The sequence below is a fragment of the Pollachius pollachius genome, assembly GCF_949987615.1.
Source record: "Pollachius pollachius genome assembly, chromosome: 5".
Classification (NCBI taxonomy): domain Eukaryota; kingdom Metazoa; phylum Chordata; class Actinopteri; order Gadiformes; family Gadidae; genus Pollachius; species Pollachius pollachius.
The window spans coordinates 17,126,846-17,144,712 of record NC_136938.1 but is presented as its reverse complement, the minus strand read 5'-3'; the positions used below and the strand labels follow the sequence as shown (position 1 = coordinate 17,144,712).

Below are 17,867 nucleotides of genomic sequence, written 5' to 3'. Positions count from 1 at the left end.
ATTCTGCGATTTGTTGTCTATAGATCTCAGGATCATACATTTCTTCTGGAGGCTAGAAGACAAAGACAAATGTCTTACAATCTGAAAATGGAATGCATTGGGACTACACCTTGGACATATTTTCACGTTGAATTTATCCTTCATTTTACTAAGGCTGTGATCAGATGGATTTTGATATTTCCAAAAATGTACTAATATACCAAGTAACAAATAGCTATGTGAGAACCAATATAAATTAAAAATGTTAATACTCACAGGGGGGATGAGGTAGCTCTCCATTCTGTATGGATGCAACATGGAGACGTCCAACTCACTCACAGTTTTTTCTCTTACAATCTTTCAAAACTTTTGTGGCAGCATTGCACAACGTTTCAAAATTTCCTTTCCCCGACAGAAACCCCCAAATGTCTCTTTCTCGTTCAATCCTCAAGTATACACAAAAGTTTATGGTAGTGCGCCTGTATCTGAAATAACTAGAACCCTGCGAGCGTTTTGAGACTCAAAAAGAGAAAAGGAAACCTTGACTTTTGTCGGTGTGAGCACCGACACTGAGTGTCTGCTGAAGTGTGTCTGCTGAAGGTTTCTGAACATTGGTGATTTGTCATTAGGACTCACGTAGACTTCTCTTTTTATCAGCTCTTGTGTTGTCCCTTTGTGAGCAGCCAATCAGAAAATGACATTCGTTGACTCTCAGGCAGTGTGAGTTCCTTCAGAAGATTAAACCAGCTAGGGGCACACTGTTGCTTCAGGTTAAGTATTGGCATTCTGTCTGCTTTTCACATTTAAACATCGGTAGGACTTACAACACAACTTACTTGAAACCCCTGTCACACCAGTTATCTAACAAAGACACATAATCAGATCAAAGAAAAAAGTTTGTGGAGTGTTAACTCCTATTACTATCTGATTACTGTATTAAGAAATATGACAAAAACATTTGTATTAATTTGTTATTTGATTCATTTATTTTCAGAATGACAATGGTTAATCTGTAACAATATTAAGATATAGCAAGAAACTGATACATATAATACACAGACACTGATCCAGATATATCAGGCAGGCAGGCACACACACACACACACATACATACACACACACACACACACACACACACACACACACACACACACACACACACACACACATACACACACTCATTCACACACAAATAGCTAAAAGAAGATTAGATGTAAGTTGCTATTTTGTAACACAGCAGATGGAGGTTATGATTAACAGATGATAACAACAAGGAAACACTGTCCTGTCTGCTATAGACTGATAGCGACTATTAAAACCCAGGTCTTTAAGGATTTCCTTCATTAAGGCAATCCTTGTTAATAAGCCTTCAAACTAGTTTGATACTAATACAACAACCATTGATTGTTTATATCCTTATACTGCACAATGCAATTTGCAGTTGAATCTTTGCCATATATGGAAAGATCATACATCCTAGGACTTCAAAAAGGTCTAGATGATTGAGACACTCATCAACACAATACAGTACGATACACTTCACTACACTATAGCACAGCACAGCACAGTACAGCAAAACACAACACACTACACCCTACTACAGTATAGTACAGTACAGTCCAACACAATACACTACACTACATTTTACTAAAACACAGTACTGTGTACCTTGAATGCACATCTTCAGAGAGGTCGGATAATATATACTGTAGAAGACAAATTTTCTAACATATTACATAACATGATGTTACATTTTCAAGAACAATAAACATATAACTGTAAGTAGTTGCCATGCAAAAAAATCTGAAACGTTATTAATAAAAATTCTTAGCATCATTGTGGGCAAAGTGGCCATTGGTGGACATTGGTCTTAGGGCCTAGCTATTCATTTGAGAGTTATACTGAAACCCTGACCGTATAGCAGCATCAAGCATACACAATATGCTCTCAGTCAATTTCTTTTGGAAGAATATAACCTTTAACCTCTCTCCTTGAATGTCAGACATGACAAAACAAGACCTGTATTTTTCAGAATGCTAAAAAGTTCTCTCCTACAGTTTACTAATTAAATTGTATTTAATCTATTGATGAATATTATTTTCATGATGATTTGCTCAACTGGTGTCTAACCATCGTTATGGACACTATTTAAAAGGCTAAAACCACACAGCCTGCAGCCTACCCTGTCTGGTGTTATCACAGCTGCCTGAGCTAAACTGATGACGCTTTGTATTTGGGGTTTATATTAATACACGGAATGTGTTACAGAAAACCTACAACTATTTCTAACACAACTATTTTCAGTTTAACCAAACTTCGGTTGGCTTTAAAGGCATCAGGGTTTGCATTAAAATCCGTCCATCTATGCACATGTTAACTGATCACAGTTCTGTGTAAACAATTTGTTCAATACGACTAACCAAGGACAAAGGAAGGAACCTCATATAACCTCATAATCATATTTATGCATAGTTTCCTATATTTTTATATGGAAATGCTACCATTTGAATATGCAAACAATGTTACAAAAATATTATACATGTTTTATGATAAACAATATTTTTGTATAAACATTATGTCAATCTCTCTCTAAACTGTCAATTTCCACTTTGTATTGTTGTTTTATTATCATTTTGTATAAGTTGCATTTGTATTGACTAAGGTATGCTTATATTAACAATAATGTGTTCTATGAATTACTGTATTTTAAGTAAGTTTTAATTCATTGCTCACGTATTTAATATTACATCAGAACATCAGACCATTAGATCCAACTGTGTGCAAAATGTGTGGTCGTCTAGAATCCTAAGAATTGCACATGCCTGTATTTGCGCACGAGACGATAGAGTAAAAAAAAAAAGAGGAACTGGGAAATTGTCCCTTAGATTCAGTTCCTTGCAGATTGCCTTGACATGTATTCATTGTTGTGCATTTTAAATTCATGTGATCTTTCAGAGCTTTGACCTTTTTATATATATTGATTATGTGAAGGTCACAAATGCAACACTATAAGGAGCTTTCCCTCTAAATAAATCAATATTTTCAACAGAAATTAAAGCATTTGACCAGACTTGGTTCATCGTATCAACATGAACGAGTCCTGTTTAAGTGGGCTTGACCAGTGGGATATTCCACGAACTGAGGTTTAACAAACACTGAGTTAACGCTGAACTCTAGGTTGATTGACCCTGTGCCAACTAAACCAGAGCTGTCGGTTCCACCGCACGGGTTATGCATTCAAGTTCAATCAACACAGGGTTGGTTAACACAGGGTTGTGCGCGTCCAGGCCAAACCTATAAAGACGTGATGTATGGATCATGGAAACCCTGATCGAAATGGCGAAACGGGCCGCTTATTTCAATGAAATGGAACTCCAGGTTCTCCTGAAGAGCTATGACGAGGAGAAGGACAGTATCACACGTATAAAAACATACAAACTGGTAAGCTTTTCCCACAATCGCATTGGTATATTTTGTCAGTCCAGCATTTAAATTGTCATACCATATTTGTCACTCCTGCATTTAAATAAGCCCTTTTTTTTTAAGCCAATCGTGAAAAGGCCGACAGTCGGCAGACTGGATCTGGCCCTCAAATTGTCTTGACCCCGGTGGAGGAGCTGGCAATAGACATAAATTCAGAGCACCCTGGAACGGAAGGGGTACCTGGAGGTACCTCCTCAGAGAGTCAGGGGCCATGTGAGGGTACCCCACTGGTTGAATGTAGGTTTTTCTGTTTTTCTTGTATTTTAGATTTTATTTGTCTTCGAAGTAACACATGCAAACCGTGTGCGTGCCACAGCGCAAATGTTCCAAATGTTTTTTTATTGGTAATTGGGTAGAAAACCTAAAAGCGACAATTCATCAACTTCACAGATCAAGATGGATTAGTGCTTGTAATGGAGCCGCCGGCTACGATCGAACATTCTCCAGTGGATGTAAGTCCATTAGGACTATTTTATACTTTCTGTTGTTAGCGCCTCTCGGCATATAGTACTCAGCCAATATTGCTCTTTGCATGATAGGCGGCCGATGAAAATCTTGGTCCGGACATGGATGGGTCATCTGAAAGGACTGAGATGTGCTCAGCATCTCCAACATTATCGATAAAACATTTGCCAAAAACGGAGGGCTACGCAAATAGTCTGGAGTGAACTGAGGCCAGGTCCTCGATTGGTAGTGTTGGCTATGTAAGGCTGGAGAAGGCTATTTAAATATATTAAAGATTTGCGCAAGAATCTATATCTCTCCAGCAAATGACCCAAGATGACCCAAGATGACCCAAGATGTCGAGCCGTGGTCTTATTAATCACTCCCAGTGGATTGCATGAATAATTTGCGCTCCGATATCAACAGGCCTCAAAAGGGCATGCCATTGTGAACACATGAAATCTGCGGTGAACGCGGGTTTAAATACCCAAAACCGGGTTATGTTCCAAACTTAACCTGCGCAAAACCTGCTCCAACCAGGTTTGATTCAGAGCATATGTTTCTATAGTAACTAACATACCGTGTTCATTTTGGAACGGAAAATCTAGGGTTACCGCAAACCCTGTGTTAACTTACCCGGTTATGTGATACAACCGGCTTTGTGGAATACCCCACAGGAGTGCTTTTTTCTATTGTTATGACGACATTATGATCCACTTCAAACCCAATTGAAAAATAGCTGCACAGAAGTCAAATTTCATTCAACATTGATTGGTCCCAGCTTCCATTTTACTGCAGACCAGCTCACGGTGGCCCCTGACCCCAGGGCAGCGCACAGGGAAAGAGCTTGGTGGCATGCACCTTACAAAATATATATTTCATGGTTGAAAAACACCATGTTATATATTTAACACAAGGCAAATGTTATTAATTAATATATTGCTATATATTTTGCAGTTGATGCATGATGTGTGCACATTGTTTTACCTTATACTATACCACAGGGTGTGACTCAGTAATTCACAGTTTCTATTCCAAACGCAGTCACTCACAAGATACACATCTCTGATGGCCCAACAGTACAACACACAAGCCATTGCATTGACACCTCAAACCTCACAGTCCTTAAGCAGAACCCCTCTCAATGAGGTGTTACTGTCCTTGTCCTTCTCTCACAAACTCATTAAAGATTGAAAAAAGAATTACAATTCTAAGCAGCCTTAGACTTATAGACTCATTCTTAGAAAAAGCTATAGACAGATTTAGACCTAATTTGTAAAGATGTTTTTTGAGTCTCCCTTTTTTTGCTGACATGTAACCCTGCTGACTGCTACAGTCTGTACTTTCTTGGTTGTCAGTACTCAGTATGTCACAAGACGATGGCGACCAAGTCTCTGAGAGGGGGATGACACGCATGACCACGGCCTGTGGAAAACAGGAAAAGAGTACGTCGCAACAGGAAGCGTTGCGCACCACTTCTGAACACAGTTTGACCAGAATGACTGCAGGTTGATGTCCACATGTACAGTACCAAACAGTTTCATAATCCCATGTGCAAACCCCAGTTGCCTTACTTACTCACTTGAGTAATACAATGTTTAAAAAGTATTTTATCTTTATAAAGAAGAAAAAAACTGAGAAAATTTATCTCTAGTTTCTCGGTCACAGGTTCCGAAAAGGTACAGAGAATAGATGCTGTTAACTGCCTTGAACTGGTAAATCATTGTCAGAATCAGTTTGTCAACATTTTGAAGTCCAAAGTGTGCATTTAAGAATCTTGAAATAAATATCATGTAAAACACACCTCATCTAAACAAGCCAGAACAAAGAAAATATACATTTTTAAGGTTTTGTATATTGATATTATCACTTGTCAAAGCTAAATTCCTTAACTTAAACAATAAAATGAAGTTGACATTGATAAAATATCTAATGAATAGGGTCAACTTGCACACTCACCAATCAACGCAGATGGAATAAGTCGTTTTCAGTCTTCAGTGGGAATCCAATAGCCCATTATGTGCTCTAAGACACAGGAGAGGATAAGTGAACTTTGCGTATTGTCTTTGCCTATATCACTAAATTAACAGGGGAACTAAAAACTTCCTTAATTCCACCTATTTAGGCTGGCAATGTCAGGGTTTGTTATTTTCCTTCTTCTTGTTCTTCTTCTTGTTCTTCTTCTTTTCTGGTTCTTCAATTCTGTCTTAAACGTGATCCAATAACGACAGATGATAGGTATTTTCTTGGTCTCTTTTTTTTTCATATTAGTCCATCGAGTCCAACTGTTTTAATAGTGGAATAATCTTTTGTAAATGGGATCCAATTTTTATATTGTGCTGGATAATCAAATTGTGTACATTATCAAGATGATCAATAAAGAGAAGAGCAAAATGTGTATCTAATAACCTCAAGGTAACCTTGCATAATAATACAAATACTAATTATTCAAAAACTGATTTTCTGGTGTTACATTCAACACATGCTGTTTTGTAGATACATATATTTGTAAAAGTATTATTATTCTAAATACCAACCTTTCAAAGGATTACAAGTGTGCAGATAAACAGACCTCAAAGCGACATGAAGTCATCTTAAATTGTTTTTTTTAATCTCCATGACAAAATGAAACATTTGTTTTTTGTTATGGAAACATTCAGGGCAAAAAGAGGCCTGTGTGTGTCCTTTGACACCAAAGGTTTTAGTGGCAAGCGTCTCTTTCACAATGACTGAGTGTCCGCTCAACAGGCGTGTAACAGGGGACCTCCAGCCTTCTCACTTCTTCCTCCCGATTCCTCATTTTCTCCTGCAGAGCATTGTCCTTCATAAGTTTCAGACTAGGATGTGGTATTAATAGACTAGAGTAAATCACAAGACAATTGGACATACAATTCTCCTTCATTATCTGTCTCTCTGTGTCTCTGTCTTTGTGTCTGTCTCTTGTTCTCTTTATCACACAACACATCATGCATGAAGCACAAAGATGTATACTTAAATGTTTAGGAAATTAACTACATGCATTTTTTCTACTGGTGTATTTAAATGTCAGTCTTATCATTTAATTCATTTTCAATATTTAATTTGAAATGTACATGTGCATGCGAACACAAACAGCACAACCACAAACAAGCTCAGAAACCAGCCCACTCACACACACATATGCTAGAACAAGCTCACAACACACACACACACACACACACACACACACACACACACACACACACACACACACACACACACACGCACACACACCCACACGTATCCCACTAACACACAAGTTCCTCTTTCTTTAAATTGCTCAAGTCACGTAGATGACTAAGAGTGCAAAGAAAAAAAAAAAATATATATATATATATATATATATATATATATATATATATATATATATATATATATATAATTTATTTCCACATCTTACTCACCATGATTTGCAACTAAGGCTGGTTATTTTGATAGCACCAAATTTGGTAAAGTAAAGAAAAAACACTGTTTTTTGTTACTATGTGTCTGATGATTGCTGTCCAATCTTGAGATATGGCAAATATCATGTAAGGTTAATTTTGGTTGGCTAATGATAACTAACATTATCCAATAGTAGTTGATATATATTTGATTATGAAACTCATACTTGTACCCCCTATCATTTATGTTTCTGAATTTCTTTCTTCCAAATTTCTTGATTTTATTTCCAATAAACAGCCTATGCAGATAGAAGTTAAGTAAAAAAAATGTAATCAAGAAGATGGATCTTTTTCTTGGTAACACCACCTGGTGGTCAGGCAATTCTCAAGATAAACAGGACAAAACCTGCCAGCCGTATTTAAATTAAGTATTTATCAACGGTTTTATAAACTGCAGACCACTCCCTGGATACATTTCTGATTTTACTTACAGTGGGTAACAAACAGTGGTTCAGTGGGTTTCTCAAAGTCAGTAAATGTTAGTAAAACATACTTAGGGTGATCTGTGTCATCTCCCCCCAGAAGCTATAACATACTAAGACTTGGATACTGGATAGACTCTGGATACAAGATCATTGGAGTACAATTGGTTTGCATTAGAAGTCTAGGTAAAACCCATTATTGTTATTCTTATGGGCTGATTGGTCCCCTGCTGACTATGCATTGACCCAACATATCTTTCCTCCTCCGCTTATTTATATTGAATATGATAAGATAATCTGGCAGTCCTGGCTTGAATGAAAAACGTGAAAGTATTAAAGGCTTTTGGTACTTTTTTTAAAGGCTGGGACAGGGAGTTTGGTTCTTTTGAAATAGGTTGACTCATTTGAGATGCCACAATTTTATTGCATGGTCCCTCGTCACCAGAATAACATTATCAATCATCAATGTCTAAATGACCAGTATGTATATATCAAGTTTTTGCATTTTTGATGGTTTACTAGTCCCATCTTTCCATAAATCTTTCTATCATTAACTCATTGAGAGCCTATTGATCGATACTCTTGATAGCTGTTGCCGCTGCAAGTCAATGCTTTCTTGCACTGCGGTATTTGAATAAAGGTTGTTTTTGATAACAAGACGTATGTAGTTTACATCGCAACAGTTGAATCTAGGCCCATAACAAAAAGGGTGACCACAAATTAATAATGAGATAAATTAAAGGAATTTATTATATAATCTAAATGATGATCGAAGGAGGTATGCAAATTGGTAACATCAGTAATGTGGGCAATATATGGATGTGTGTTAAAATGGTGTAGAATGCTGTCAGATTTGTCCAGAAAGAAACAAACCAATATTGTCAGTGGAGCAAGCCGTATAGAGTCAGCCCTGCAGCAAGACAGAGTGAGTTATGAACTGGGTGAGGTGTTTCATTCAGTGAGGGATATTTCATTCAAACTTTCACTTTTGGGGAAAAAAACTTTTCCAGGATGTCAGGGAACTCTGAAGTCTTGCGAGACTTTTCTTATTGCAGAAAGAGAACGGTGGAAAAGTGAGTGAGAGCTGGAGAGAGTTTGTTGGATTGGAATACAAAAAGCGTAGCTAAGTGCTATCTTAAAGATTTGGTGAAGGAGGATTGAGATTGTAATGAGAATAGGGACTTTTCCTGCAACATCATTTCAGAGCGAGACTTCTCCTTGAGAGAGAATTGGTTGGACACATAACAAACAGACACGATCTAGCGAATGGTAGAGAAAAAACTTTAAGTTTTCTGTAGGGATCTGTAGCGCCCGCAAAGTCAGAATCACATTGCTGGCTTTGCTTGCATTCATGGCTTTCTCCGTCATCCACCCACATTCATCTCCTACTCCAATGGAAATAAACCGCCCACCGATCCCCACACAGTTTGAATCTGTCCTCCAGGAAGGGCATTGTGAGTGCAAGTCACCGGTGAACGAGGGAAAAAGAGTTAGAAGGAGAGGGAGGAGGAGAGGAGAAGTGCGACAGCGGCATTATATTCATATTAGTCATTTTAAGTCAAATTAGGGGTCAGGGTTGAACAAATTGCAACAGAAGCAAACTCAACTGATTTTGTATCCTCAATATGTCCTGAGTAAGGAAAAAAAACACCTGAAGATTCCCAATAGGGGAAAGTTTAGAAAAAGACCCAAATATACCCAGTATTCATACGCATTCATTATTTTTCTCACGCGAATAGGCAAAAACAATTTACCTTCAGATATCAGCATGAAAATTACTTAGTTGATTACTTACATCAAGACAAACAAAAAATCTATTATAAGTATTTTGAAATTGTTTGTTAACATGGGCAAATGGAGCATAATCTCATTACGTATGTGCTAATTTGCATAAATGCCACAACGGGGCCCCGGTCTGTGGCGCAGCTGGCTGGGGCGCCCGCAGCGTACGCCGGCGACCTGGGCCCGATTCCCACCCCGACTCTCTCTCCCACTCGTCTCCTGTGGCTCTCTACTGTCCTATCTGATTAAAGGCATAAAACGCACAAAAAGGTTCTTTCAAAAAAATAATAAAAAATATAACCGCAAGCGGTGATTAACGGGGTCCGAGCAAAATTAAAAGTCAAGAACACACTAATGGACGATAGATAAATATAACATATAATTGTCATATTTAAGGAAAGATGTTCCACTTATAAACCTGAACTGCAGCCTCATTCACATGGTCAAAATGTCTATTGAGCACAAAACATCCAGAAAACTCCAAGCACACATTTCTCAGGTGAATTAAGGGCTTTCTTCAAAGCATACACCTGAAAGATCTTTGAAATCCTGGGGAAATTAAACATTGGTAGTCAAGAACACTAACGGAAGAAATATAAATATGTTCCCCTTAATGCCATCCTGTGTCTTGGCAGTCCGATTCTTGGAAACTAATGATCCGGAATGTTGATTGCCTGATGAATTTCAGGTGCTGTGTGTTTCTTAAATGAGTGGCAATGACAGAATATCATGTTCAGCTTGTTCATAATGCTTGGGATCAGGATTCAAACTTTCAACCTATGGATCACCAGTACACAGCATTATCCCGTTGAGCCACTGACATTCCTGAACTGTATGAAGCCTCATTCACATGGTGAAAATGTCGATTGATAAGCACACAACATCAAGAAAACTCCAAGCACACATTTCACAAGATAATTAAGGGCTTTCTTAAAATAGTACAGATCTGAAAATTTGCACTGTTAATGGTATCCACCTAATGATAGCTGTATGATATACAATAACAAAATGGTCATCTAGACAAAATGGGTTGAGACTGTGGACGTTTGGCTTTTCTATGAAATTGTGGGAAAAGTAAACATTTTTAGAGCAGAAAACTGGGGTGAAAAAGATGCATCTGATTTTAGAGATTAATATGATGAAAGAATTTTAAGTCCAGGTCAATCTAGTAAGGAGATAGTTCATATTCTTTTAAATAGCGCCACCTTTGGGTGCAGTACCACAATTTGGGTTTATGGGTAGTGGGGGGTATTGGTATCCACGTAATAATAGTTGCATGTGTTTTTATACAATAACTAAATGGTCATATAAGAAAAATGGGCTAACTACTCCAACTTTATTGGCCAATATTTCTCAAATGGAACTAAATAAAACAAATTCTGTTTGATGATTTTTGTGAGGCTTGGTCTAAAGATTTTATGTGGCTATTTTGGTGAATTTTTGTAGCCTGTGAATCTTTTTATCATGTTTGGCTAGTTCATGATTTTTTACAATAGCACCACCTTTGGGTGCAGTACCACAAATGTGGGTTTATGGGTAGTGGGGGTTATTGGTAACCATACCTGAAAATTTCAAGAGTTTTCGACTTACGGTATACGCTGCGGTATGACTTTTACAGAATTTGAGGGGGAAAAAAAACTTTACAGAAACGATAGGGGACCAAGCAGCTTTGCTGCTTGGACCCCTAATAAATAGCATAACGGATCCAAACATTGGGTGAAGCCAGATGAAAATGTCTTGTAGAATCGTGTTGACATCTTAGTACAACAAATGTCACCATAAGGTGCAGAGACTTGGTAATTCATTCTATTGTCAACTGTCAACTCAACTGTCAATCAACTCTCATTAAGCTGTCAGGTAAGAAAGATTTCCTTTTGTTTCTCCTACATGGATAATTCAACCTACATTAATAAAACATACCTGGTGATAAACTACAATTTATTGGGATCATCTGGATGTGTGTTGAGCTGTCGTACAACTATTATTGGTGAAAAGATGTCAAGTTTAGGATTGGTGAATATTTTCACTACACAGTTGTGTTAGCTAGCTAAGCTAGCAGCAGCAAACTTGACTTGAATTACTCTCATGGCACTGCAATGCCTACGATAACCCATGTATCCATATCTTACTGAATGATAGTATTTGCCTGTAATAACTTTGATTAATAGAATATGGCCCCAAATATCATCATAAGGGACCAAGTTACCTTTCCTTTCTAAACTTTCCCCTATTGGGATTCTTCTGGGCTTTTTTTTCCTTACTCAGGACATATTGAGGATAAAAAATCAGTTGAGTTTGCTTATGTTGCAATTTGTTCAACCTTTTTTCATGAAATGACTGGACTATTAAGCATGTTATGCATTACGCTCCAATGCATACAGAGACACACCCACTTATCATAATCCCCTCATCTGCTACTGCTATTCCCTTACCAAAACTATTTTACGCTTGGATTGAAAAGTTAATCATCTTCCTAATTGAATCCTCTTAATACATAATAATGAAGTAGAATGTAGTAATTCGTAACAGTTAATATGGTATCACCACGTCCTGTTATCAACTCCCTACCTGCAAGACCCCGGTCTCTGACCCCCACTGTTACTTAATCAAACAGTTAATACAATGACACCTTTGTCCTGTCCTCATCTCACTCCCTGCCAGACCTATTTCTGACCCTCACTGTTAGTTGATGAGACATAGAAAATGGTTTTGTCTTCAGCCTGTTTTCATCCCCCTCCTTGCCAGACGCCTGTATCTGATGCCCACTATTAGCTGTTCAAACAGTTGATATGACGACACTTTTGTCCTGTCCTCATCTCTCTCCCCTCCAGGCCCATATCTCTGCCCCCCGCTGTTAGTTGATAAGACACTAAATATGGTTTTGTTTTCATCCTGTTTGTATTCCTCTCTTTGTCAAACATCTGTCTCTAAATCCCCCGCTTCTCTTGAGGAGTTGATCAAACAGTCAATATTCTTTTTTTCATCCTGTTCTCATCCTCTTCCCTGCCAGAACTCTGACTCTTACCCACTACTGTTCTTGAGGAATTGATCATGGGAGCACTGAGTGGTTTCTGTTAGCATAAATGGGCTTTCTTCACACCTCCACAGACTTACAGGTCCAGCCATTTGTCACGCTTGCTTATAGTCACGATAATTATTCTATTGAATCGTGTCCCAGAGCATAATTGTAGGACTTTGAAATGTAAACCCATACATTTTCAATGGGAGCGTTTCTCTGACTTTTTCGTGCTACACAGACATTCAAACCAATCCATTTCAATTGGGAGATTTCTTGCGCAGATAGTAAGCCTACAGTGCACCCTCTATGTATAGGCCTACGTCAAAATAACAAATGCAACAAAGGGTAAATGCCGTGTGTTATGGACAGAAAGGGCTCCAAATAATTATGATTGCAGAAGCTACGAGGGTATGGATTGTTTAGGCAGATGCTTATACAATTTTGACGGAACCATCAATAACTCCACCCCATGGTCCTGGCGAGGCATACAGTATTCCGGTGAGGATACAATCCTCTAATGATACTAATAGCAAGATTCAATGATCCCGGGTTAATATGATACATGATTAAGTGCACTAAATGTTGCATTTTACAACAATGAAAGCACAATTAGAACCATCCGCCTGTTGCGATTTGCAGCGAAGCGGTTAATCACTGCATTGGCGTCCGATGCTTTGGTCCTTGCTTTGGAACTGATCGCAAGAAAACCCAGAGTGCTGGTTCGAGCGTCTCCGCTTCTATTCCTCAGGTCTTTAATCGGCGTAAGCAAGAAAAGTGCCACTCGCACGCAGCTGATGTGACGGACAGTGTCATGGAAATGCAGACAAGTTTATATAAATCAACACTTTGCTGCTAGGCTGATGCATTCACACTACAATATTGTACAAATATACCAATCAAATCACACAACAAGTAGCATCGGGCAACGGTCCTCATCGCTTAGGCAAATCAAAAATATGTTTAGGTTCAGTTTTGTTACATAAAAGTCAATCCGATGTCTTCATATATAGCCTATATATAAAACATATGTATTTTTGTATGTATTTTTCCATCATATATTTTCATCATAAAAATGCCGTCCCTGATTACGGTTACTTTCCATATTGCTGCCACGGACCTATCAAAGATTGCTGCAGCAGACCTGCTCAAAAACTGAAACCACGTTCCTTCAACCTAGTCTCACTCCAAAATGTAGTATAACCAGCACTCGAGTTGAGGGGGGATGAGGGGGAATGGCATTCCCCTTTGGAATTAAAATGATCAAAATCATCCCCCTTCTGAAACAGCCATCCCCCCTTCCCATCCCCTGTTATTTTATCAATCAATGTGGAACTGTTACCGTTAATTTCATTATAGCGGTTTCCTTTTTCAATTCGGCGCAACGTTACTTTCCCCAGGGACAGATTTGACAGCGATACTGCATTCTTGGGCAGTATGCTATTGCGCAAGCACGCAGGCACGCTTGCGGCGCGCCTGCGTACTTGCGCAATAGTGCCTTAACGAGCTCTCATTCCACACCGTACGAGACAGACACTGGCAGCGCGAGGCTGTCTCTGCATCTCAGACATCGCTTCCGCAGGCAACTCTGTCCCCTTTTCTCCCTTTCATTCCAACCCGTGAGCAACGCTAGTCTCCCTTCTCTGCCGAATGCATTTTTGAAAAAATAGAAAAAGAAGAAAAAGTTTTTAAAATCCTTAAATGTGATGCATGCCTCCGAATCGTGTGGTGCGTCCGATCAGCGGCGTTTTTGGGGATAAAATATATAATAATAATATTATAATAATAATAATAATAATAATAATAATAATAATAAGACACGTTGGTCTCCTACCATATGCGCTGTCATCAGCACAAATGATCTGTCCCTTAAAGTTAAAATCCACCATCCTCCCTGGCTTTGTTTTACAACTCGACCACTGAGTATAACTACGTTGGTCCAAAGTGGAAAAATGATAGTTTTACAATAACGGCTCTAAAAATGTGTTATTTTTTTTGGTCTTTTCTTTTCTACAAGTGGACGCAGTTAGGTTAGTTTTGGTTCCACGTTGACGCATCGCAATGACCACGCAGTCGTTTCGACGCAGTCGTGAACGTGTTTTGGTTCTGCATCACCAGTCGCGATTTGGGTCTGTTGGGGCCCTAGGCAAAAAATCCTAGGGGGCCCCTCCAATCAACGTTTGTCACCATTATGTTATAAATAATCATACAAAACCTTTCTATTTTGAAACAAATAAAAAATCAAAATCAAATCTTAAATAACTATTTTTTGGGAGGCACACGTCAGGACATAATGGGTTCATAACCCTAACTTTACCTTCAGGCACCGTTAACTTTCTGTCTCTATTCTTGTCAACTAATTTAAAGGGCTCATGCCATGGTACCAGTTGTGGGTGTGATTAGCTGGTACAAGCCATTTGGCACAGGAAAGGAATGATTTTCACAGTGACATAACAAGTGGGCGTGTCCACCAGTGGCGGATGGTGGTTTATAAAGTGAGGGAGGAAGGACTGCGCGCTTGGTTGCCATTGGCCTGCTTGCACTGTGGCTTATGGTGGCGTAAGCATGTGAGACTCAAGTTGTTTCAGGGTGTTTTGTTGAACTACAAAATAGCAGGGAGGGATATGTGTATATATATATATATATATGTATGTGTGTGAATAAAATTGATACATATCCACAAGTGGCAGCATTGTACTTTGAAAGCTGGTGGGCAGCATGTCTTGGACTGTAAGGGCAGAAGGAAAGGATGCAAAGCCAATTAGTCAAATCAGGCCTACTCTTGATTTATAAAACTAAATAAAAAAATCTGGGCCTATCATTGGGCCTATTTTTGCCCTCAATGACTGAAGCTATTGGTTGGAATTTGGCTATGTTTATTTTCAGCTACAATTGTTTTAAGAAAAATGAAGACACATTGTGTTAAGACAATTAAGATTGAGGGACTTCATTTTTAGATTGAGTCAATCCTCCTCGCTGTTTGTGTTGCAAAGATATCAGTGACCTGCCCATACCAAACAGGATATTTTTTTATTTTTATAAGTGTTTTCAGAATAACGGCGTGTGTAGCTCCACATTTTCCCCACCCTTCCAGACGGCTTGGTAACCCAACAGAGGAGTGTTGAAAAATAGGTAGGCTTGACGCGTTTATTTCGGGACTTTTCCCAACTTTTGGCAGTGGAAACGCCAATATAAGCAAACCGATCCGCCCCAAACCGCATCGCTCGTTTAGAAACGCCAATATAACAAACAGAGCCGTACTGTACTGTTTAAAGTAGTCATATTTAAGGGCATTAATTCATTACAGCAGTCTGGGCAATCTACATTTTTTATTCTCAACAATGTTACGGAGGATCTTCCTCCCTCTCCACACTGGAGAAGCCTCCACTGGTGTCTACCTAGATGTACGCTGGATAGATCAGTCTATCAGCCTACCCACTGTAGCAAACCTTGCTCATCTATCCTTATTTCTGGGTGGACACGCCCACTTGGGATGTCACTATGAAAATCACTCCTTCCCTGTGCGAAATGGCTTGAACCAGCTAATCACATTCACACCTGGTGGCATGACATGAGCCCTTTAAGTATAATTTCTAGCAACGGCTTGTGTTTCTGATGCATTTCAATGGAGCATTTGATGATGCTGTGTGAGCCTTTCCAGTAGGGTTAGAGCCCCTCCAATTGATAGCAATTTTAGCAGAACCTAATGCCTGTTTCTGTAGATTTGTTTTACTGACATGAATACATTTTATATGTTGATGTTGCAAATGAGATGTAAACTGGGGGCAGGCTCGACAGTGGGCTCCAATTTCCTAACTCAGCAGTTACAATTTTTGCTTGTCCATCTGTCTATCTGTTGTTTTTTTTACAGACTTAACATGATGTACAGACTGTTAAACACTGAAATGTCAGGCTGTATTGTTTGTTGTATTTTCAAAGCAACAGTCTGTTTTGCCTTTTCTGGTAAAGTGATTCCAACAAATCGAATTTGCTTCATGTTTTTCTTTTCCAAACTTGACACCAGCTGGGGGTATATAGGCTGACATTTATGTTTAAATTGCTGAATATGTATATGTTAAAAAATATTTATTTTCTGAATAATTACTATTGATAAAGGTAATCTCTTAGGCTAAACCACTTCAACCTAACTTTGTTTTGTTGGCTCAGCACAATTAATTCATGTACTGTACTATTTTAAAAAGTAGTTGTAACTACCCTATTCAATTAAGTAACTCATAATCCTATTACAAGTTTAAATGGCGTAAGAAAATTATGTTAGTATGTTAAATTTACCCATACAAATCTAGTTGGACTGACCCCTGGTAATTAAGTAACAGTAATGCAAATACATCATATTGACCCAACATCTTAACATTTTGTTCACTCAACAAAATAGTTTCTCGCTAAATTAAAGGATTTTATTTAAGTGGAAATTTTTTCCATAATTTTATTACGCTCCGGGAACAAGTTATTTTTTTGAGTGTACTACAGAACTATTTCATTCTGAATAGCCGTTTCTCCTTCTGCAGGGCTGTGCCAGATGCAGGTTGCCCCGAGAACAACCACAACACAGCTGAGTTGAACACTATTTGTTCAAGGGCAAATTTACAGAGAAGGAACTTATCCAGCTGTCGATGCATCTGTGGGGCAATGTGCAATGTGAAGGGCTATATGAAGTAGTTCATATTTGGCAATGTCATTGATTATTTAGCATTTTGATTTGGAAATAAGCATTAAACACATTGTTTCCCAGGTTAGATTTTGACCTGCAGTTCTATTGCATGTCAACCCAAGTTCCTGTTCTGTGTACGCAAAATAAATTAATATATTAAAAATAGAAGTAAAATATACCCGGGTGACCAAGGCGCCTTTCAAAAACAGTTTTGAAAAGTACTGACAGTACTGCAAAAAGTCTGCTAGTTATGCTGTATTTCATAGAAGTAGATGGAAATGAGGAAGATCTAAAGGCCGAATTCCGGTATTTATATACCAAGCATTGCTGCTCACAGAAACCATTGCTGCTCACACAAACACAGTAAATGATGAGAGAGAGAGAACACAATGAGAGTACACAGAGTGTGTGTGTGTGTGCGTTATTTTAGAGTTAATTTGGCTGACACGTTATGGAGTGCCATTTAAGTCTGTATTAAATAAATAAAAATCTATAAATATGGCTATGAAATAAAGAAATGAGGCAATAAATAAATAAATATAAATGTCTCTATATATTGAAATAAATAAATATGTTTTTATATAGAAAGGACGTTTTCCAAAGGGACT

General features: G+C 38.3%; 1 protein-coding gene across 1 annotated transcript in view; it reads right to left on the bottom strand.

The window, feature by feature from the left end:
- spi1b (Spi-1 proto-oncogene b) overlaps positions 1 to 891 on the bottom strand; it is a 4,902-nt gene extending 4,011 nt beyond the window's left edge. The window contains exons 1-2 of the mRNA XM_079736775.1: positions 256 to 891; positions 1 to 52 (exon numbers count right to left, since the gene is read on the bottom strand). The exon at positions 1 to 52 is cut by the window's left edge and continues 42 nt beyond it. Coding sequence (XP_079592901.1) covers positions 1 to 52; positions 256 to 297 — 94 coding nt within the window. The 5' untranslated portion in view covers positions 298 to 891. The remainder of the gene's footprint in view (positions 53 to 255) is intronic.
- Positions 892 to 17,867: the final 16,976 nt, after the last annotated feature.